Source organism: Anser anser (genome assembly GCF_964211835.1).
Source record: "Anser anser genome assembly, chromosome: 12".
Classification (NCBI taxonomy): domain Eukaryota; kingdom Metazoa; phylum Chordata; class Aves; order Anseriformes; family Anatidae; genus Anser; species Anser anser.
In genome coordinates this window covers 5478095-5501474 of record NC_139733.1, presented here as the reverse complement: position 1 = coordinate 5501474, position 23380 = coordinate 5478095, and the positions used below count along the sequence as shown (strand labels likewise).

At 42.1% G+C, this 23380-nt stretch overlaps 2 protein-coding genes across 13 annotated transcripts in view; both read left to right on the top strand.

The window, feature by feature from the left end:
* Window positions 1-8336, top strand: part of CNBP (CCHC-type zinc finger nucleic acid binding protein) — a 73311-nt gene extending 64975 nt beyond the window's left edge. For 3 of the 12 annotated variants that reach the window (XM_083796462.1, XM_083796461.1, XM_083796460.1), the window contains 4 exons: window positions 6004-6123; window positions 6402-6494; window positions 6683-6881; window positions 7359-8336. In XM_083796462.1, coding sequence (XP_083652588.1) covers window positions 6021-6123; window positions 6402-6494; window positions 6683-6881; window positions 7359-7476 — 513 coding nt within the window. In that variant the 5' untranslated portion in view covers window positions 6004-6020 and the 3' untranslated portion in view covers window positions 7477-8336. Of the gene's footprint in view, window positions 1-6003; window positions 6124-6398; window positions 6495-6679; window positions 6882-7358 lie in introns of all 12 variants that reach the window. The other 9 variants (XM_083796470.1, XM_083796469.1, XM_083796466.1 and 6 more) reach the window with 3 other exon arrangements.
* A 1648-nt stretch (window positions 8337-9984) lies between these two features.
* ISY1 (ISY1 splicing factor homolog) lies at window positions 9985-23380 on the top strand. The gene is made up of 11 exons (XM_083796455.1): window positions 9985-10236; window positions 10443-10465; window positions 12222-12273; window positions 13608-13673; window positions 15075-15117; window positions 15245-15357; window positions 16048-16165; window positions 17043-17165; window positions 20517-20626; window positions 22016-22102; window positions 22579-23380. Exons 1-11 carry the CDS (start codon window positions 10000-10002, stop codon window positions 22684-22686), a joined length of 1080 nt encoding a protein of 359 aa, XP_083652581.1. The 5' UTR covers window positions 9985-9999; the 3' UTR covers window positions 22687-23380.

Below are 23380 nucleotides of genomic sequence, written 5' to 3'. Positions count from 1 at the left end.
GTGGGGGAACAGGGAGGGAAGGAAGGAGAAGGAACGGAACGGGCCGCGGGGCCACCTCACCCCGCGGGGGGGGTGGGGGTGGGGGGGGACACGGCGCTGGGAGAGCTGGGGAAGGGCGCGGGGTTGGGAAGCGGCTGAAATAAAACCTCTCTCTTTTCCAACTTCTCTCTCTATTCTTCCTTAAACTTCCGAGCTGACCCCGGCCGGGGGAGCGGGCACCTGGCGGCGCGGTATCGGCGGGGCCTGGGCCCGGGCGCACCACGTGGCCGCCCACGTGCTGGGCCCCGGCGGCGGCTCGGGGCGAGGAGCTGCGGCGGCTGCTGGCCTCCCACCCGGCACGGCCCGTGCCGGCCCCGCGCCCGAACGGGGCCTATAAATGGATAGGAAAAAGAGTCCGCGGCAGCTACACGTCGCGAAGTAGTGGAGCTGCGTTTTATTTGAGTGCTCGACAGGCGTAGTTCTCGAGTAACCACTGTTGCTCATTCAGCAGGCAGAGTCGTCGCGAGGAATTATTAAATTTAATAGTGCGTTTTATTTCTGTTTCAGCGGTTAATTAGAGCCCGTGGCTGAACCCTTAGGGTTGCCTGATCCATGTTTTCTTCCTCAGTGCAGACTGGCCTAGAGAAGCAATCCTTTGCCCATCCACAGTGGGAAGAGTTAAACGAGTTCCCTAGGGTTGCAGGAGAACCTTGCCACTTACAGGGCTAATCTGCCTTTTCTTTTTCCTTAACTGACTTAGTTAATGTCTGGACTGGCTTTTACATGAAGTTTGCACGTTGCTGATACTGCATACTTAAGTTTAAAACTTTAAAACTGCCCAGACAGCAGTAAGAATGTAAAGGGGAAGAACGGAATGTGCCGATTTGGTAAATAGTCTGTAGTTTGTCACAGCCTGCACGCTAGCGAGTATGGGTAGGCAGAAAGAACAAAAGTTAACCAAAAGAAGTGTTTCTGTAGCTCTGTCTTCAATTTGTAGTCAACAAAGCTGTCCAAGAACTACAAGTTGATTCAGGTACCTCAATTTTAGTGTCTTTTTGACCTGGCTTCTGACCTCTCAACCTCTCAAAAGGGGTCCAAGTTCTTGAATTTTAGTTAATGTTCAGAATTCTTGAATCAGGCGGTCAGGTTTGCCTGTGGAATGTATTGAGGAGGTCTGGAGTTGAGGGCTCAGCTCTCAATTGCTGGAGGTTTTCATGAAGTTCCAAACTGCTTCCTTCTGGAATTGAAGTATTGTTACCTGGTGGTCAAAATACTTAACTATGTATGTTTTCCTTCTGAGAATAAAAGCTGGAGGCTGAAGCATCACTAATTCTGTGTACGCAGTCACAGTCACGTGTCTTGAGTTCTGGAATCCTCAAACATTCTTGTTGGGAAATAAACTCCTTTATGGGTAGCATTTATTTTTAAATGAGTAATATTTTGATTGCTCCTTTGAAACAAAATGCTGACACTTCGGACAGTACTCCTTTCCATTTCTTAATCTCTTGGAAAAGCAGAGCTCTGCCTGCTGTTGCGAATGTTTTTTGTTGTCTTCAGCCTGGCTGTGGGCTGACTTGTCACATTCGGGCTTGGTATTGTCACCAACAGCCTGGATAGAAATGGCTGACTTCTCAGTGTTTGCCTCCTTGATACAGCTGATTTGCTAAAGAGCTCTTAAATAAGCATGCTGGTTTTAGCAGTGGGTTCTCTTTAGTCCCTCCTTTGAAGGAGTGAAGTTCTATTAATATCAAATGGATGTGATACTTGTAGATCAAAGGAAGCATTTGGTAAGTATAATAAATATAATTGCCACTGTTACATTGGACTTGAACTGTTAGTAAGCTGTTGAATTCTAAAGAACCGCTTGTATCTAGAGGTGTCTAAGTAATGTCCTTGCAACTATTTTCTGTTGCTCCGGAAGTTGTTCTGCTGCCTGTATGTTCCTTTCTGGTTTAGTCTGTCCCTTACATAAACCACTGCTTGTGCAGAAAGGACCACTCATTCGCTTGTCTCTAGGAGGTAGTAACTCCTGTTCAGAATTGTGATCATAGGTGTCCATGACTTCCTGGTTGTAAAATGTGACCTTAAGTGCATGTAAAGTAAAGATATTAACTGGCAGTTTTTTAGTAAATGTATCTAAAATAAAATTCATGATGGTTCCCTAAATGAGACAAAAGAGAATGTGTTTAGCGTGGGAGACATCAGTTTTGTGGTTCTGATCTTTTCTACCTAGCAGTTTCTCATATAGGAAAGCTCCATTGTCGTAGCGGGGACCAGCACAGGTTCTGGCAAAAATACTTAACTGCTGCCTGTGATGAAACTTCTGCTACCTGTTGCATTGATCAGGGTTGTTCAGAGTAAATCTAGCTTCAACATGTTACCTACTTTTGTAGGTTGCAGTCAGATTTCTTTCAGATAACTGGAGTGAGTGTTGTGTACTGGTGAATTGCCAAGAACTCGTTTGTCCTCTCTTTAAAACTCTGGAGGATAGCTTAGGTTCCTCCTGTGAGGAGCCCAAGTTAGTTCTGCTTTTGTCTGTTATAGCAGACTTCTTTTTTTAGATGGCACCTAAAGCAAAAGCAATAAAATAGCATTACAGTGGAGATTAGTGGTAGTTCTTTCCATTGCCTGGTCTGGATCGGCTACTAAAACAGACTGGGATATTTCTGAATGTGTGTGAAGACATGATTTAGTAAATAGTTGCAAAGTGATTTATTTCAGCTTCAAACTCCGGTTAAGGAGGCCTGTACAAGGAGTTCTGGTGAATGTCTGCCTTCGCAGAAAGGTGTGATTTGAGGCAGCTAGATTTGTGTTTCTCTCAGAGTTTTGGAATCTTATGTTGAGCCACTGCCTCCTCTGGTCTGTCTTGCAGAACAATTCTGGAATGTAAGCAGGGGAGGAGTGAGTTTGTGTTTGAGCTATGGAAATCATTGATAGATGTGACTGAGAGAAAACAACCTCTACAAGCAGCCTTATTGCAGAAGGCCTGTTTAAGGTGGCCTTGATAGATAAAAGGAACTGTTGAGAACTTGTCTGTGATGCCAGTGTGAAGAAGTAGTGACTAACAGAGGAGAACTTGAACTTGAGTGGTTTTTAAACTCTAGTCATTCTTATTTCTTGTAAGTAACTGAAAAATGGTGTCCAAACTGCTTGGAGGGTGTCCATTTAAGGACTTGTTGTACGGAACCAACCTCTTCTGGATATTGTTCATTAAAAGTGTTGGCTTAATCTGAAAACTAAATTCCCACCTTTTTTTTAAACAGTTTACATTGTTGAGGAACTTTGTCCTGTATAAGGTTTCTTAGAATGTGGGATAAATAAAACTAGTATCAGCTGAATCCACCTCCAGCTGGTGAACTTGCATTCAGTTTCAGATCTTCTACACAAAGAACACAGATATTAAACACAAAAATACTGGTGAATAGAAGTCCAGACAAACTGTTTGGTACTTTCATATGCCTGAAGTATCTGAAGATGAGTGCTGTGCTTTGTGATCGTATGTTTGTGGCAGCTGTAGCCTTCAGAGGTCTGTGCGCAGGGAAAAAGCGGGCCTCTGAAGATAAAGGTTGCAAAGTGAATCTTCTGTTCAAGTTGTGCAGAAACTGTTGCTTATTGTCCTCTGGATTTCTTACTCGGTTTGCATAATCCTACTTGGCCAATTTGATAAATACTAGAGGAAGAGGAACAGTTTTTTTTTTTGAAGGAGTGGCTTTAAAATAGGAGACAATTTTGGGTCAGATGTAAAACTTGTTTTCAAATTCCTCTGGGGCAGTGAGTGTTGTGCTCTTTGTCCCTTGTGCAGGTAGCGACTGGCAACAGATGTAGGTGGGTGGTACATCTCGGCATAAAAGCTTCTCCAGTGCATATCTGAAGGAGGTTTAGTTCACCTATAAAACATTTGTTTCTTACTGTACGTTAACCTGAGTGGTTACGTTAGGCACACAAGTAACTGCCGGTGATAGTTAATCCTGTCACATCATGCTGTAATACCTAGTGCGTGGTTTGAGTGCCACTCTGTAGTTGTTACTTATATCTGTAGAGATGTATTCCAGTGCGGCTGGAACTGTTGGTGTACTGTTCCACTCTTTTGGGACAGTAATGCAAGGCCTTGTAAATAACATCGTAATGTGTTGACTTGTAAGAGTTGCAGGTTGAGTGGGGACTATGTCTCTATATAAATCGGAGACCCCATTTTGTCTCATGGAAATTAAAAGCAGCATCAATTACTGTGTCAAGACCAGCTTCTGCAGTCAGCTTTGCCAGTGTTTTTCCTCTTCTGCTGTGTCAACATGGTTGCTATGAAAACAGGCCTAAACAAGAGCACACGGGTGCCAGCTGCTGCCACTGTAGTAGACAGCTCTTCACCCTTGGGTGTCCTAATAAGTTAGAGACTTTGAACACAGATGAAGCAGTAAATACCTGCTAGCATGTGAAAAGGCTGAGTTATATATAAAATCAAGTGCTCATACAAAAAAAAGCTGTTTTATTCTTAACATCTGTTGAAGATCTGTTTGCATCCTTTCATTGCAGAATTTCATTTTAAGAGCAAATATTATCTGATCCAGTTGGAATGTAGATGTGGGGTTACAGAAGTAGCGTATTAAGCTTCACATCTCATGTATTTTAAACTTTCCTGCTTTTATTGTGGTGGGAAGGATGGATGGTCACTGTGCAGAAGGCAGCTGGAGAGAGGAATTTTTTTGAGGGAAAAGTGATCAAAAAGCCAAAATAATGTTCTGCATGGAGTAAATTAAAAAATAGATATGTTTAAACATACTATATCCATTGAAGTTCTTAATGTCAGGATGCTAAGTCTGGTTCTTCTTGAGGTCTTGATGTTCTTACTGCTTCTTTTGTGACTTTCTTCAAGATGCTACTCATTCATATTCTTGGTAATTTGAGATGTTTGACAGATGTTCTGTTTGAATAGGCTAGCAGTTCTGGTTGTTAGCATTGTTTCATATTTTTACTTGAAAGTGTCCCAATGGGAACATACAAAATAGTCTTTACTATTTTGGTATGCAACTTCAAATTTTTTTTAAAAAAAGCATTCTGTACCACTAAGTTGTAGGGTTATAGGAAGAATAGCTTGGGGATCAGGTACACTAACAAAACATACAGCTAATGATTCTACTTCCATTGAGTTAAGTGTAATGAATTGGGAGAGAGCATATGAAGTATTCAGCTTAATGTGTGTATTTATAAACCAGTGCATTTTAAACTTGTCTGCAGGCACACTTTAAACAATATCCAATTTAAATATTTAACTTGTTCTGTTGTGTGTAGTTCCAGAAGTCATGCCTAATTGCTTTATACCTTAGGCAAGCTAAGGTACTGTGACTGCAGTCTCTTTAACCTACCGCATCCTCACCGCTGCTTCAGTGGTCTGTGGCAGACTGACTTTCCTGATCAATGAAACGCCTTCCTCCATTCCCCAATATGGGCAAAAGTGGTTTGTGCTGTCATGGACAGGCATGCCTATCCGATGTTTCCCTAGCATTCTAAGAATGTTTTCCAAGTTAGCCTTCTAGATATCTGGCAAGTGTCTGATGTCTTTTAGGGAAGCCAAATGTCTTGAGCATTTTCTTCCATGTAAACTGAGGAGTGAAGTATGTATCCTGAAATGTAAGTTAATATATTGAAGTGAACTCTGAGAAATGACTATTCTTTAGGTCAGATAACTGCTCTTTACATCATAAAAGAGCTAAAGACTTCAGATACTAAGCTAACTCACTCTTCAAGGCCTTAGCTGTAATATAGCCTACTCTTACAAGGAGCTTTTAGAATGTAGTTTGGTTAGTGAAGAAAAGTAGATGCCAGCCAGGTACTCCCAACAGAAAGAAACTACTAGGAAGAAACGGAGATAAGTAACTGGCTTTCTAGTTTAACTGAGTGTTGAGGAAGAAGGTATTACTGAAGGAGAGCGTGACAGTAAGGGTGTTAAGGTGATGGGTATGTCTCTTACTTGAGCCCTTAGCTTGGGGAGGGAAAGTGTTCTAAAAATTTATCTTTTTTTCCCCTCAGGCAGGTGATCTGCAACCATGAGCAGCAACGAGTGCTTCAAGTGTGGGCGTACTGGCCACTGGGCTCGGGAGTGCCCAACTGGGATTGGCCGTGGCCGTGGGATGAGAAGCCGTGGCAGAGGTAAGTGATTGCTATGGTTTTCTGTTTATATGTACAGTAAGATGTCTCTAGCTGTCTGTTCTCAGTGCTGTGTAAAACACTGACTTCAACTGATCAGAGGCTGAGACGTAAATTGGTGATAAAATTACCTGGTCCTTAAGTCTGCATAAGAATTATGCAAGGACTTCTGAGACTAAACCTGATTTGTCAGTTCAGCTGCCAGTGTCCTTGATTAACTCTTAGGGATTAAGTTAAGAATATTCTTAAGCCTTTTTTCTCCTGTTACCCATTTCAAGCAGGCTTCCAGTTCATGTCTTCATCTCTGCCGGACATCTGTTACCGCTGTGGTGAGTCTGGCCATCTTGCCAAGGACTGTGATCTTCAGGAGGATGGTAAGTATCACTAAATATTCTATCTCTTCAATTCCATGGACAGAGATCTGTGGTTGAAGAGAAGGCTGTTGTACACTGATCTCATAATTCACTGGAAGCAGAGTAAATGTCCTTCATTAGAAGCATGCTACACTTCACTCTACCAAGGTTTTATAGTCTTGTTTGGTATGTTTTTCTTATTGTGGAAGCCTGCTATAACTGCGGTAGAGGTGGCCACATTGCGAAGGACTGCAAGGAGCCGAAGAGGGAGAGAGAGCAGTGCTGCTACAACTGTGGCAAACCTGGCCATCTCGCTCGTGACTGTGACCATGCAGATGAGCAGAAGTGCTATTCTTGCGGAGAGTTTGGACACATTCAAAAAGACTGCACCAAAGTGAAATGCTATAGGTAAGAGCATCTACTAATACTCAAAGTTGAGAAGCAGCTGAAAAGCTGGCTTCAAAATGCTGCTTGTGCCTGTACCAGCTACAGCATGCTCATGAGTGCAGTATCTTTCACCACCACCAAGACTTCCTGCTGTGGAGGAAGGGAAAATGTGGTGTATCTGAGTTAAAGCCAGTTACGCTTCAAACAAAGCTAAACAGGAGAAGCATCAGAACAGGGAAAACCTGACAAAAATAAGTAAAGTCTGTTTGGTGCACTGTGGTTTTGGCATATACAGTGATCAGTGTAAGTTGGTTGATCAGTTGAGGAGTGGTTCCTGGTTCATGCCTCGTGGAAGAACATGAGAACACTGAAGCAGAAGTCTTGAGTACAGAACGAGTCTTGCATGAAATCAAAGTAGCCAGCATGGTTGGCAGAACAGTAACTTGTCTGGGTGGTTTGGAATCAAATCTTAATATTTTAATTCTTTTTTTCCTGCAGGTGTGGTGAAACTGGCCATGTAGCCATCAACTGCAGCAAGACCAGTGAAGTCAACTGCTATCGCTGCGGCGAGTCAGGGCACCTTGCACGGGAATGCACAATTGAAGCTACAGCCTAATTATTTTCCTTTGTCGCCCCTCCTTTTTCTGATTGATGGTTGTATTATTTTTCTCTGAATCCTCTTCACTGGCCAAAGGTTGGCAGATAGAGGCTACTCCCAGGCCAGTGAGCTTTACTTGCCGTGTAAAAGGAGGAAAGGGGTGGAAAAATCAACTTTCTGCATTTAACTACAAAAATGTTTATGTTTAGTTTGGTAGAGGTGTTATGTATAATGCTTTGTTAAAGAACCCCCTTTCCGTGCCACTGGTGAATAGGGATTGATGAGTGGGAAGAGTTGAGTCAGACCAGCAAACCCTCTCTGGGTTACATGGAAGCGATTCTATGCAGGAGGAAAGAAATTCTGGAAGTGTCTTAAACTTCCTCATAACTTTAATTTTATTACAATGGCCTTGGATTGTCTGACCTCAGTAGCTGTTAACACCAAGTAATATCTGTATCAGGCCCTACCTAGAGCATATAGCTGAGTGGGAGTAAATAAACAAGATGCACATGCCTGTTAATGGCCATGAGAGAGAGAGAGAAATCAGGAATAAACTTAAAATAACAGTAATTCAGTCAATGAATGTTCATGTTGGAGATACAGAACGTAATGGGAAGCTTTTGAATAAATACTTCAAAGTAAATCTGAAACCCAGACATCAGTGCTCATAGCATATACAATTTGGAGCTATTCAGGAGTTGCAAATAAATGCATTTTCACAGAAATCAAGATGTTATTTTTGTATACTATATCACTTAGACAACTGAGTTTCATTTGCTTGTAATCAGTTTTTAAAGTAAGATGGTAAAAGCAATTGAAGTCCTAGAACATAGAAAATGTAATTTTAAACTATCAATAAAGCTGGAGGAGGAAGGGGAGTTTGGCTAAAGTTCCTTTTGTTTATTTTTGGTTTCATGTACACAGTGCAAAATAACATATTAAAAAGGGGTATGTGGAGGTGTAAAAAGTTCAGTTTGGACTTCTCTTTTGTTCTATCTTATGTTAAATTTCCATCCTCTAGCATCAGACTGTACGTACATTGGGTATGTAGTCCTTCTTCCAGACTATTGCTTATCTGCCTATGGTTTATGTGAATGGTTTGTGTTCTCATGGGGGGCTTGCTACCTATCTCAGCTGATGCCGATAAAGTACTTCTTCCACTTCGAAGTTGTCAAAGGCACACAAGTTGTTAGAGGTACAGCACATTTCAAACACAACCTGGAGTAGTTTACTGATGTGCTAGCAGTATTTCAGCCTTCACCAGTGCGGGCCTTGATGTCCTTCTTGAAGTGAGGGGCCCAAAACTGAAAACAACACTCCATGTATAAGCAGGCCTCACCAGAGCAGAGTACAGGGGGACAATCACCTCCCTGTTCCTGCTGGCTGCACTATTCCTGACACAAGCCAGGATGCTGTTGGCCTTGGCCACCTGGGCACACTGCTGGCTCATGTTCAGGTGAGCATCAATCAGCAACCCCAGCTCCTTTTCCTCTGCACAGATTTCAAGCCACTCTGCCCCAAGCCTGTAGTGCTGCATGGGGTTGTGGCCAAACTGCAGGACCTGGCACCTGAGTATCAAAACTCAGGCTGAAAATTTGAAAGCCTGTAGAAAAAGCCTGGGCTGGAGATCAGGGAGAATACATAGTGCTTAGTACTTTTATTTAAAATGTTAACAGAGCCCAGATCACTTGACTGACAACCTGAGCAGGATTTTAGAAAGGGTGCGCTGATAATACTGCTAATATTGATGGAAGGAAGCTGGCGAAAGCTACTTGGAAGCATGTAAAGTGAATACTCTTGCTGCTTAGATGGAGCAGTACAAAATCCAAGTACTTGCTTCTGTCTGACAAATGCAGAGGGCGGTTCTGCAGAGTGCAAAACCCAAACGATGTGGTGAGTGCTACTGCAGGCTGCGCACACGTTGGCAGGCTGCCTTCTGTCCAGCTGTATGCTGAACAAAGCCTTTCATCTCTTGTGAAACTAAGGCGTGGGGAAGGTGTTCTGGCCTGAGTGTTTTCTGGCCTGAGTGTTTTCATTTTATTTCTAATTGCTGCTATAAAGAACATGAATGTACTTTGAGCTTTAGACTGCCAAAACCCGTATAAATTCCATAGTTGAAGCACTTAGGTTGCCTTGGGGTCGCCCAGCTAGTATGGGCTGACCACAGCATAGTCCGTGCATGGTCAGCACGGACTAACTACGTTCCACATGTACGTGTGTATATAGTTAGTCACAAAACTTTTGAATTTTGTTATTACAAAGGCCTGAAAGCCTTTGGAACTTAACCTGTAGCTTTATATACATATGTATATAAATACATATATGTATATGAAGGCTTCCAGTGCTTGTGACTTGCATAAGGCACTTTTCCTGTGGAATTTAGTGACTTAAGCTTGTGCTTGTGAAGGTCTTGCAGCTACGGCTTCTTTAGTACTCGGGTGCTTAAGTCTCAATTTATTTAAGTCTTAATATAGTCTCAATCTTCATCGGGGGAAAAAAAAGTAATACAGAAAGTGCACATTTTTAAACGAGAGCAATTTGATGTTCGGAGGCTCGGGGCTCCCGGCGCCGCAGCGCCGCGCTCCCCCAGCGCCTCACACCCGGGGGGGAGGGGACCAGGTCGTGGCGCGCAGGCGCAGCGCGGCGGAGACCCCGGCCGTGCGGCCCCGCCCGGCCCGCCGGGGCGTGCTTCCGCTTCCGGGCCGGCGCCGCGGCTGCTTCCGGAGCGGAGCGGAGCAGGCGGCAGGCAGCGGGCGGGCGGCTCGTGGCGGCGCCATGGTGAGCCCGGGGCCGGGGCCGGGGCCGGGGCCGGGGCCGGGGCCGGGGCCGGGGCCGGGGCCGGGGCCGGGGCCGGGGCCGGGGCCGGGGCCGGGGCCGGGGCCGGGGCCGGGGCCGGGGCCGGGGCCGGGGCCGGGGCCGGGGCCGGGGCCTCCCCGCTTCCTGGGGCAACGCCGGCCCTAACGCGCCTCTTTTCTCTCTTTCAGGCTCGCAACGCGGAGAAGGCCATGTGAGTGCGGCGTGCGGGCCGGCCGGGCCTCAGCTCCCCGCCGCCCCCCGGAGGCAGCTCCCCCCTGCCCGCGGCTCGGCGGCTGCCCCCGGTTTGCACGGCCTGCTCCAAGCCCCCTGCTCTGAGCGCGGCTTTCTGCGCTGAGCGGCGGGTCCGGGGCTGCTGTAAAGGCGGGGGGCTGGCAGGGCCGGGGCACCTCTCCTGCAGGGACAGGCTGAGGGAGCTGGGCCCGGGGAAGAGAAGGCTCCGGGGAGACCTCGCAGCGGCCTGCCAGGGCATAAGGGGGGCTGCAGGAGAGCTGGGGAGGGACTCGGTGTCAGGGGGTGCAGTGATAGGACGAAGAGTGACACTCTAGAACCAAAAGAGGGTAGATTTAAACTAGATACAAAGAAGAAATTCCTCACCCAGAGGGTGGTGAGGCCCTGGCCCAGGCTGCCCAGAGGAGCTGTGGCTGCCCCATCCCTGGCAGTGCCCAAGGCCAGGCTGGATGGGGCTGGGGGCAGCCTGGGCTGGTGGGGGGGGTCCCTGCACATGGCAGGGGTTGGGACTGGGTGGGCTTTCGGTTCCCTTCCAACCCAAACCGTTCTCTGACATGAGCCATCTGTAAAGGAGGAACCTGGTGCTGAGGAGCTTGCAGCACTGTGCTGGGCAGTGCTGCTGGCTGTGCCAGCCAGTCCAGTACAGAAACTGCAGCAGGGCTGGATAATAAACATGGAAGTTGTTCTAACATTTCACTATGGTTTTAGGCAGTTTCCATTTTTGGAACAGAGGGGACAGGCTAGACAGGCATCTGTCAGCGTGGGTTTAGGTATAACCTTTGCCTGGGAGGGCCTTGAGCAAAATCAGTCTTTAATATCTTAATTCTCCTATTGTCTTTCCAAAGTATCTTTTCAAGAAGGTTTTCAGACCACATATTTAAAACTACTAAATTAGAAGCTCATTAATGTATTTGTTTTGCATTTATTTCACTGAAATATTTGTTGAGTTTGTAATAGTAATTCAAAGAGAGACTGAAGGGACTACAGCTATGTAGTACCTTGTGAGGTGCTCTCGTACAGTGATACAACCCAGTGCACCTTAGACACTGAATTGAATGGTGCAGTATTTCATTCTGGAAATGCTTCTCTGCTCCTTAACAGTAGATGGAGCCCTAGATAATTGTCTTACATGCAGAGTACAGATATGAAGCTAAAGAGAAGGTGTTAAGTGCTCTCTCAGTTGGTTTGTGCTTTTTAACATAACTATTAAATGTTTTGTAAATAAATAAAACCATGCATTAAAAAAATGGGGTCTATATAGTTTCAGCTTAGTTGTAAGAGACTTGAAATATTTTAGACATTTTAATAAGCGTGATTGCAAGGTGCTGCCCTCAATGAAGGTTTTTTTTTTTTTTTTTTTGCTTTTTGATGCTAAGATAAGTACATTTTATGCTTGTGTTTGTAACTTGTTGTCATCCTTTTGCTGGTAATATCTAACACATTGGAATATGTTAAATAGAAAAATTAATTAGTTGCTTGCCAGGGTTTGTCTAAGAAATTAATCACTGAGGATTTCTAGTGTTGTAGAAGTTGGTAGTCAGAAGAGCTAGTCAATGAATGCATTTCGTTTTCTACAGAATGGAGAAAACGTTAAGTTTTCTTAACGTTCGTTAAGTCTGTAATATAAAAAAAAAAAAGAACTTACTGCAGTTGAGGTGTAGATGTATAGAAGTAAATTTGCTTCCTTCCATTTTTTTTTTTTTTTTTTTTTTTTTTAGGACGGCCTTGGCAAGATTTCGTCAAGCTCAGCTTGAGGAAGGAAAAGTTAAGGTATGATGTAAAAAACTAAAGCTTTGTTAGCTTTGATGAAGGGTGGAATGCAAGCCATGTGCACACCTGTGTAACAGTTTCCAGAAAGACCATGCACTGCATTCAAGAGTCGTATAGGAGCTTGACATTAGTCATCCGGAAAGCAGTTAAAGTAGGGACTGTGTTTCACGATGACACAAAAGAGAAATGGTAAACAGAATTTTCTTAAATAACTGCTTAAAATACTGGTAAATAACAATTGCTTATGGTAGTATTCTAACGAAGTAATAACCATGGAACAGAGGGTCTTCAGGATCCTTCTGAACTCGAGGCTTGCATGTGACAATAGTGGCATGTTATTAAACCAACACATGATGTCTGCATCTGATCATAATTGTCTTGGCTCTTATGGCGCTTTTGGGGAGGGGGAGGGTTGGGAGCTGGAATTGGCATCAGATTTACAAATTTGGTAAGCCCATTTTAGACATTAAAAAATATATACATATTGTAATGCAAGAAATAGCACCCCTAAACCCACGTAGAACCTTAGTGAACGATTTTCAACTCTCTCTGGATGTTTCTGTACGTTTTTCACTGAATCATAACTCAAATTGCAAGAATATTTATGTAGGGATCAGAGTGTTCTCAATTTTTTTTAGACAGGTTTATAATTTTTAACTTTGGTAACTGGCAAAGAAATTCTGGAAATTCAAGTGTCTTGTTTTCGCTCTGTAAGGAGAGATGTTTTACACGTAAAATGGGACAGTTTCTGGTATGCTATGTGAAGGAAGGCTTTTTTTTTTTTTATATATATAAAGGGCTGACCTGTGGAAGTACTGTAGGGAAAGGGACAAAATAATTGCACGCGGTACTAGAGGTAAGATGAAATTGTGAAGGTTGGGGGAAAAAAGTGGTTTTAATTAACAGTAGTTGGGAGAGTACAAAATGAAAACATCCTGAAGAAAAGTTATGGAATTTAGGTAGTTGTAATTGAGAAAGAAAGGCCCGAGCTTAACAGCTGCTTGGAAAATAGTGGATTTTATTTAGATGCTAGTATATTGAAAATTATATGAATGCAGCTGTCCTAGATGAAACATTATTCATCTGTGTAGTGATATGAAGGATTAGGTGACACGTTTTGTTTTGAATAAAGTGGGATTATGTAGTTTACAGTATTCTGTGGTAGTTTAATTTGGCAGGTCTGTAAGTAGTCATTTTTTATCCACCCATTAAAAATTGGTGGGAGCAGAAGGTACTGGATGCTGGTAGCATAGTTTAGGTTTAATCAAGAAACAGTTTGCATGAAATGCTGTGACCATATTGATGATAGATTGTGTGTTTTTTTTGTCTAACAGGAGCGAAGACCTTTCCTTGCATCAGAGTGTAATGAATTGCCTAAAGCTGAGAAATGGAGGCGACAGGTAATGTGAATAGATCTTTATAATTCTGTAGCAGGTTGAACTTTTGTAAGCAGGCTGTCTAAAACAGACGTGCTAAATTTTTCAGACTTCTTCAGTATATTGACAGTTAATGACAGTTTAATTTAGACAGGAATATCATACAGTTCACCACACGTGTTCAGTGAAGGTACAGCCACATTGCAATGCCCAGGGCTGTGTCCAGTTGACTTTTGAATATCTCATGGGACTGGGATTCCCCAACTTCTGGCCCCTGTACCAGTGTTTGACAGCCCTTTTAATTATTTTTTTTTCCTGTGACAGTACTCAGAATTTCCCTGGTCCAATTTGAATTTGTCACTGCTTGTCCTATTGGCATGCACCTCTCCAACAGCCTGTCTTTGTTTTCTCTATACCCTCCAGAAGACACCAATAGGGTGTTCCCCCTTCATCTTCTCTTTTTAGGGTTGACCAAACCCATCTCTCTCTTAGCCTTTCCTTGCGTGTCGTGTGCTCCAGCCCTCATCGTGTGTATGTTGTACTCGAGGTGTGATCTCACAAGCGGCAAATAGAGGGGAAGAACCAATTCCACTTGCTGGCCACGTTCTTGCTAACCCAGAGCAGTGTGAGGTTAGCCTGTTAGCCTGAGGTTAGCCTGCAGTGTTGTATCATTGACTCCTGTTGAGCTTTTTGTTCAGCTTATTCTTCAGAAGCTGCTTTCAGGTCATTCAGCAGTTGGCCTGGACTGTTAAATGGGCTTATTCTCCCAGATGCAGGCTTTGCCTTTTCTTTCAGGAACTTTGTGGAACTCTGTAGACCCATTCTCTAACCTATCCAAGTCCCTCAGCAGCTTTTGCTCCCCCTATCTCGTCTCATTGTGACCTTTCCAAGAGTGCATCCAGGCTGTTAGAAACTTTAAATGATGCTGACCCTGGAGGGGTGTCACTAGTAGTTATCTGCTAGCTGAACTTTGTCCTGTGCGTCACAGGCTTTTGATTCTGGCTTGTCCAGCCAGTATTGGTATTGAAATGGCACTGAAAGGCTTGCTAAAGCAAAGGTAAACGGCGTTCACTGAGCCTGCCAGCTCATCATAGGGCTGGCCTGTTGGACATTCCTCTCTTCCCTTCTTTGCCTGAAAAGTCAGGGGCAAAGCTATTGGATATACTTATTAGGAATTTGATTGTTTATGATAACTGATGCAAAATAATTGCATGTATTTTAAGCCTTTGAGGTACTATGTTAGTCCAAATAAAATCTATGTTGATATTTGAAATTGTTAGTCTCAGATCCACTTTCTGGATCAAAAAGACAACTTCAAGAAGGACCTTTCTGGGTTTTCTAGTTGGTTGTGGGTAGGTGGTGTTCTTTTGTGTTTTTTTTTTTTTTTTAATGGAGAAATTCACTTCTGTGTTCTTATTTAACTAGATCATTGGTGAAATTTCCAAGAAAGTGGCACAGATTCAAAACGGTAAGATTTTTCTAATTAAATTTTATCTGTTTGAATCTCTGGTCCTAACCAGGGGATCATAGTATTCCATGTGAGCAATACGCCTCTAGTAAGTTGCTTAATTTCTTGTTTCTTTTCCCTTTAACAGCTGGATTGGGCGAATTCAGAATTCGGGACCTGAACGATGAAATAAACAAACTTCTCAGGGAAAAAGGACACTGGGAAGTCAGAATAAGGGAGCTAGGAGGTCCTGACTATGCTGTAAGTGCAGATTGTTTTGCACTACATGGTGGTTCTGCTTACAACTAAAGTGAATAATGAGAAAAATCTGTGCAACATTTAGTGAACTATTATTTGGCCAGTGCTTATTAGAGAGGAACCTTATTTAATCCCTAAATACTTCTTCTAATGTGATTTAACATTTGTTTCCACGATGAGCAAATTTGACTTTTCATTTGGAGTGCTGGTTTGAGGGGTCTTACCTTCCTGTTAAATGTGTACAGCAGTGTTCTGGTTTTATCCATCGGTAAGCTTTTATTTGATTCCGTGCCTTATCAGTCTGTAGAAAGGTTTCTACTTGGGTCACCTAGTTACTGCTGAAAATGAAAGGAGACTAGCTCTCATTTGCTAAAACATCAAAAGTGTGTTTATTGTTAGATTTAGTAGTGCTTATTTACAGGATACCTGAACGTAATAGTACAGACAGTAAGAAGGCTTTAGATATTCTGTCAAAGTGAATCAGGTATGGGTACTTTATCGTTTTCATTGTTGTTTTAACTGGGTGATTTCTAGTAAAAGTAGAGACTGTATAAAGATGAGCTTTGAGGGCATTTTACTTGTACGGTTGTTTGAACTGATAAAGCTTATCTCCTTTCTCAATCCTTTAACCTATTAAGATGCCTATTTTTATTGAGGAATAAAACATAAAGCAACTAACTGTTTATTTTTCAGAGGATTGGACCAAGAATGTTAGATCATGAAGGGAAAGAAGTTCCAGGAAACAGAGGTTACAAATACTTCGGAGCTGCAAAGGATTTACCAGGAGTTAGAGAGCTTTTTGAAAAGGAGCGTAAGTAAATAACTCTTCCTAGATACAAATCTGTATAGTAGTATTTTTTTGAGATACCACTCAGACTAGACAGTAAGTTTTACTAGACTATTTACTATAGTACGTAGGGAATGCTAGTAACTACATATCCTGGCCTGTGTCTTAGATCAACTACATGAAGCACTGAACTCAAGAAATTAATTAAATGCTATTTCTTTGGACAAAGAGCACCTTTGACTCCTTACAGCTTAATAAAAGAAGCATAAAAAAAGAATAAACTGTTTTCTACTGTGAGTTCAAAATAGTAAGTACTAATACGCTATAGAAACCTTCCAGCATAGCAGGTTGACTTTATGGTAAGCGCTATAGGAACTAATTTTAAAAAAAAAAAAAAAAAAGATAGAAATTTGAACATAATTTTAGATGCAGGAATCAGGTGTCATAATAAGAAAATCTAGCTGTAAGTAGGTAAAACTGTGTTGACTTGTCATAGAATGAGAATTACTTTGACTTGAAAATGAGGCAAGTCTACTGAATCAGCTCTGTCTTGTTTGCTGTCTCAGGAGTTATGGGAGGTACTACATGATCTGCGGCAGCCTGGGCCAGTTTTCTAGTTTCTTTCATATAATAGTCTTGCTCGTTACTGGGACCCCAGTACACGGAGAAAAATGCATGACAGAGTGTAGAGTTGCTAGATGGTAGCAACTGTGTGATAGGAAGCATCAGGGTTGTGCAGGCCAGCGTAAAATATCAGTACTGATACTGCCAGCAGTTCAGATCATCCAGTGATAGTTAGATCATTGTGGTAGTTATAGTCGCTGTGAGGTTGGTGGGGGTCAGGAATGCACTGCAAGCTATTAGGGTTGACTTTATGAATGACAGGCATGTATTTTTCAAGCCCTTCCACCACCCCGAAAAACTCGAGCCGAGCTTATGAAATCCATTGATGCCGAATACTATGGCTACAGAGATGAAGATGACGGTATTCTGGAGCCACTGGAACAAGAACACGAAAAGAAAGGTATGCAAGATTCAAAAACCTCTGTGAATAGTCATCTACTTTTTCTTAGATGTGTAGACATTAGAATGTCCTGGTAACCTTTAACATAGAGAAAAGCCACTCTTTTGAAGTAATAACAAAAATGTTTACTTTTACGTGTGTATTACTTCATGGCTGCGTTTTCTAGAAAATCTCATTCTGTATCTAGCACCCTCTTTCTTGGAGAGACCTAATTCAGCCAGAGACCCACAGTTCCAGAATAGGCAGTTAAAAAAAAAAAAAGTTCAGAGTTCTTACTTTCATTTAAAAAAAAAAATGACACTTCTCATGTCCCATACTGTCAGTCAAGTCCCAACCAAATGCATCTTTTGAATGACGTGCACTTTTTTACCCACTATAGTGTTCTGTAACAAAGCAACAGTCTTGCCTGGTCTTACTGGAGAAGACAGAAGGACCAAAGAAGTCAGTTCTCCCACTTCCAGCTTGCACACATTCCCATCTTTTCTTTGAAATACTCCACTTTTGCCCAGATCCAGCACATCTGCTAGCATCTGTAAATGTTAGTGGATGAGCTTCTCTGCCTTGAAAGAGAAGAGAGTAGTTACTACCAGAGTAGTTATTTTGTATTTAATTGCTGGTGTGTTTTTTCTTCCTGGTGGCATTTGTCTGTAATCCTTTCCCCTAGATACAATGGCTGCTAGGAGCTTGTCAGATGAATGGCCTTCTGAAGAGTAGTAGCTGCCTTTGATTTGGTTTAAATCTCAAGTTAAGGTGAACTGATGCTCCCTTGGTACTCTGTTGAAGAGAAAACATAGAGTTCCTCTTCAGGCTACTAAAACTAATTTTAATATCTCATCCCCCAGTTTCTTGTGCAGGCATGAAAAGTTTACTCCAACGTACACGTCCTTTTCTCTGTATGGAAATGGTTTCATATTTTTGAACATCTTTGTCACTCTTCTCTTAAGCCTTTTCCAATTATGCTGTTCCTTGAAATACGGAGTGGAGGTGATCAGAACTACACATAGCATTTAAGATGTAAGTCCACCGCAAACTCTTTCTTTACAGTGACAATTACATTTTATCAGTGATTGTCACTGTTCCATTCCTAGATTTGGCTGTGTGTCGAGTTATGTTTTGTAGGTGATTCAAGGTCTTTTTGAACATTAAATTAGATCAAGCAGGAGAGATGATGAACTTTGAAGTTATTATTTTTTCCCATGGATAACTTGTGCATAGCTGGCACGTAGGTACTTAAATCACAATTGTGTAAGCATTTCTGGAGGATGGGGTGAGGGGCACTTAAGAGGTGTCTTTCATCTTTACAACTGTTAGTGGTTTCATATTGTTAATAAATAAATTTCCCCTTTGAAACGAATACTTTTGCAATAGATGATACTTATTTATATCTGCCACCTTATTCTCCAGCTTTGTTCCTACTGACTTGCCCAGTAAAGACATCAGAATTATCAGTTGAGTTCTTTGAACCCTCTTTAAAATCCAGCACTGTTTCTGCCATCTGGTATTTGTGTAGTTTTAAGCAAGAGACCCTACACCTTCAAGAGCTTAGCTGTTTTGTAAATAGTTGTTTTAGCATTTCAGGTGAGCACTCATTGATCCTGGCAATTTGTTACTATTTGCTTTGTATGTTTGTTTTATAATACCTTCTATTGATGCTTCAACTGGAGGCAGATCCTCATTGCTCCACATGAAAAGGTCCTGGCAGGTTTTTCCACAAAACACAGCAGATGAGAAGATCATTTTTTTTCTTGAATAGTTTTGCCATTTCCTAGTGCTCCTTTTTGTGTATGACTATCTCTTCAGAACTAGGAAAAAAGTTTAAAGGAGACTGCAGAATGTGACTTGTTAAGTAGGTTGAGCTTAACTGTTTGTAATACTTAGTGGCTCTTGATATGGTCATCTACTTGTTACACTTACCCCTCCTCAATGATGAGATCTTCACACTGTTGTGGTGTATTAGAGCCTCGTGACTTATTGGCTAGGTATAGGACAGGGAGGAAGGAGGAAAAAAATGACATACTCCACTTACCTGTGTCCTGCAGCGTAGCTTGGAGCTTTAACCCAGGTGAGCAGTAGCTGGCTGACAGACAGTTGATGCCATAGGAAGGGAAGCTGTGTGCGTTGCCAGAAAGGTATCTCGCTCAGTGTTTGTCTCACACATCCTGCTAACCGCAGGCAGGAGAGGTAGCATGGTTACTGAAGAAAATTATCATCTTTGGTGATTGTGCTACTTGAAATAATAAGGGTAGAGGTAGAGATGCTAGCAGAACCAATACATGGAAATGAAGCAAATGGGTGGGGGGAACTGTATAAAAGAGCCTTGGTTCGAGTTAATGTGGCTAGCGTAACCCTGAATTTGTCTCTCAGTGTGCATTGCAAGGAATGTCATTTTTTTTTTCACCCAGTATCATCAGTACATAATATCTAAGATTCCCTTTGGGTCACTTGTTATCTAGGTTCTTGTGACTTTTACATGTGATCAGAAGAGTTAAAGTGTTGTAAAATGAAGTATTGAAAAAAAACTTCTTAATTTGTGTAGCTTTTCTGTTAAGAAACCACACAAAACACAGTCATGTGCCACTGGTTAGATCTTGCTTTCTTAGGGAGACCATTTTAATGTTCACTTCGGGAGCCAAGGGGAATGACTGTTGAATTGTATAGTTGTAGGCATTTCTACTGCTTAGTTGCATTAGTTTTGCACTTTCCTACAATTTTTAGGCACTTAAGTTGTCACTGATGAAGCTTCTTAAAACTTGTGTTCGAGCTCTTAGTAGCTCTCAGTTGCATAATGAAGACAGGACAGCCTAAACGGTCCTAGCTAGCAGTGAGCTACAGAATTGGAAGCATGCTACAAAATAAGCAAGAAATGCACTCTGAGATGAAAAGTACTTGTGTGGGTGGTCATTCCATGGAGCGTAATCATATTTAATTACCTACATGGTGACCAGGATTCCTGTAGCTGCTGACATGGTGGAAAGCCGAAGTCACTTACCCTGGTCACGTGGCTCCCTGTTTTTGTGTTAACAGGGTCAGTTGATGTTTATCCATGACACTCAGAATCTAAAATGTACCCCAGTTAGTACTGTGACAGTGTGCTACTTACTAACATTGGATTTTGCTCAGACAGCATTGACATCAAAGTTCGACAGTAAGTGCATATTACAGATGTAGAGGATTTAACTGAGAAGTTTAAGTCTTTGGAAAAAAAAAAAAAGCTTTGGAAATCAGAGACAAATCAAAGGAACTCTAGCTTCAGTTGTTGCAGGACTGCTGTTGAGGAAATTGGAGCTACAGCCGGACCATGCTGCTTTAAATTGTTCTCACATACACTTGCTCTTTTCCTTTGCTGAACAGTTATAGCAGAAGCAGTGGAAAAATGGAAAATGGAGAGAGAGGCACGACTTGCGAGAGGTGATGAGGAGGAGGAGGAGGAAGTAAATATCTATGCTGTCAATGAAGATGAGGTATGTGATGGTTAAGGTGATGTTACATTTCATGTGTCTTCTATGCAGCCTTATGAAAGAAGAGAGATTTTGCTGAGAACCTCTCTCCTGCTGAATTCTGCCCTTCCCTCTGCCTAAATTCCTGTTCAGTTGTCCCTGTTTAGTTTAAAAAAATATATTAGTAGATAAGTATGTTTGGTCTAAGTTTACAGAATGATGAAAGCTGGCAGATAGGAAAGACGTTTTGCTAGAGGGAAACAACTAACGGTTAGCTGAGACCTTGTGATTAACTGTCATTGCCTGGACTGCTGGTACTTGTACGGTAGTGTGTTACCAGCACTGTTGAGTCACACTTCTAAGTATGATCTTACTTCAGTAATAGAATCATAGAATCATGTAGGTTGGAAAAGACCTCTGAGATAAGTCCAACCCTTAACCTAGCACTTCCAAGTCTACCACTAAACCATGTCTCTGAGCACCACATCTACACGTCTTTTGAGTACCTCCAGAGCTGGTGACTCAGCCACTTCCCTGGGCAGCCTGTTCCAATGCCTCAGCTCTGGGCAGCCTGTTCCAATGCCTGAACTCTTGTCAGTGAAGAAATTTTTCCTAATATCCAGCCTAAACCTCCCATGGCACAATTTGTAATAATACAAATAGTTTTTTTGTGTAGTAAATTTCAGGCCATCAATTTATAGCAAAGCCATTTAATGTTCAGGGGTTTGTTCACAGTTGAATTTTGATACAACAAGGTTTTGCTGATGCTGCAGTCATCACTGTTACTTGCTTCTTTCTTCTTCCTGCACCCAGAGGCAGTAAGGGAAATGAAAGATATTCCCAGTGTGCTCTGAGATCTGTAAAAGGGATACTGAAAGCCAGTTCTTATTCCTTAGTCCATACCCAAGAGGGTTTATCACTAGAATGAAAAGGAGGTAGTCCGTAAGTTAAAACTGGTTATTCCTTCTGTATCTTGTTTTGTTTGTATTATTTTGTGGTTCATAAGCCCATCTCTTAGGCATGAGAAAGGCAGTATAGATCTATACAGGGAAACGGTGCGTATATTTTATATTTTTTAAGGCACTTGCTTTCTTCTTGATTGGCTAGCTCCTCTTTTGTTTATAGCTTTGCTATTATAGCCAGAGTTACATAGGAAAGTAGAGATTGTGGCCTTATGTTCATATTATTTCCACAACAGAGGAAAAGCCATATGAAGAAGAAAAGCAACAATTCTGAAAATGTCTAGGACCTTAGGATCTGAATGTAATGCGTGTCATATTCTGTTGTTGTTTGGTCCTTTTCACCTACTTTCTGTGTTTTTGTATCCTCATTTATTTTTTCACTGGTTCCTTCTGGCAGATTTGTGTTTGACTCCTTCAGAAAGTAAACTTAATGTCATTTAATTTTTTTTAGTCTGATGAGGAAGGTGGCAAGGAAAAAGAAGGTGAAGAAGGCCAACAGAAATTTATTGCACATGTTCCAGTGCCAACTCAGCAGGAGGTAAGACATCAGAAAATTGAATTGCAGACGTGCTCTTGCTATTGCAAGATACGTACTTTGTTCCTTCAGTGATTTTACTCTGTGACTGTTTAATTCTCTTGCAAATGCTGTGGAACTGTCCACAATTACAGCACCATTGCTATACCCCATTGCATACCAGTACCCCCAAGTCCTTCCCCACAGGGCTACTCAATCCATTCTCCGCTCAGTCCGTATTTGTGCTTATGATTGCCCCAACGCAGATGCAGGACCTTGTGCTTGGCCTTGTTGAACTTCATGACGTTTGTATGGGCCCACCTCTCAAGCCTGTCAAGGGCCCTTGATGGTATCCCTTCCCTCTGTTCCACTAATTTTATACCAGTATAAGCCTCTTAACTTTCACTGTTCATTTCTTGTGCTCCTTCCTGTTTTGCTAGCTGGCTGTTCTGAGTTTCAGCATCTCAACTAAGCTGTATGTTTTACTTTTATACTTCCAGATTGAGGAAGCTCTTGTACGGCGAAAGAAGATGGAGCTTCTTCAGAAGTATGCTAGTGAAACTCTCATGGCACAGAGTGAAGAAGCAAAAAGACTTTTAGGATTATAATGCTGCATGAGTATGTCCTGGTTTTATATAATCCATCCTAAAGCACCAGTTTGATATATTCTGACAGCAGTCACTTTTAGCTCTGAAAGTCCCTGTGAATGTTAAGAGTAAGTTGTGATCAAGTTAGTGTACTCTGCAAAAGGAAGAACACTCTTTTGGTCAATCTGCTAAGATGACTTGCACTTCGGTGCTGTGAAAGATCAAGCCTAGATTAGCATGGTTTCTACATCTCCAGTAACAGTCTTCAGTCATTTCACTTTGTGAAACACTCTGTGTGGCAGTGCATCTTACAGATAAACCAGCAAACCATATGACTACTTACATCGCTAGAGAAATCTAACTGATGTTACTGCCGGTCTGTCTCCTGTATCCGTGCTGTATGTAAACGTATTTCTCATGTTGAGTTTAGCTGACCTGAGTCCAGAAGTTACTTATTCTGTTGTGCCTGGTTAGTTTACCAGAATAGCTCAGAACCTGCTTAGAGAGAGCTTGACGGCAGATCTTGAATGATTTTGAAGTTGATTTGCTTCTTTATATAACACATGCAGTATTGTCCAAAAGCTGTTACCATTTTTATGGTTTGGAGCCGTGTGTATGAACTGCTCAAATGCTGGATATTCTAGCAGCTGTTGTAAATACTTTCATCTTTGCAATACCTTGTTCAAATATTTTTATTAAATTTTATACACACTAA

What these genes read in the sequence shown, in the direction of transcription:
- ISY1 (XM_083796455.1), top strand. Translation starts at nt 10,000, where the DNA reads ATGTTCGGAGGCTCGGGGCTCCCGGCGCCGCAGCGCCGCGCTCCCCCA. An exon ending in CTGAGAAATGGAGGCGACAG is followed by an intron (nt 13,674 to 15,074) that starts GTAATGTGAATA and finishes TTATTTAACTAG; the next exon opens with ATCATTGGTGAAATTTCCAA. An exon ending in TAGGAGGTCCTGACTATGCT is followed by an intron (nt 15,358 to 16,047) that starts GTAAGTGCAGAT and finishes TTTATTTTTCAG; the next exon opens with AGGATTGGACCAAGAATGTT.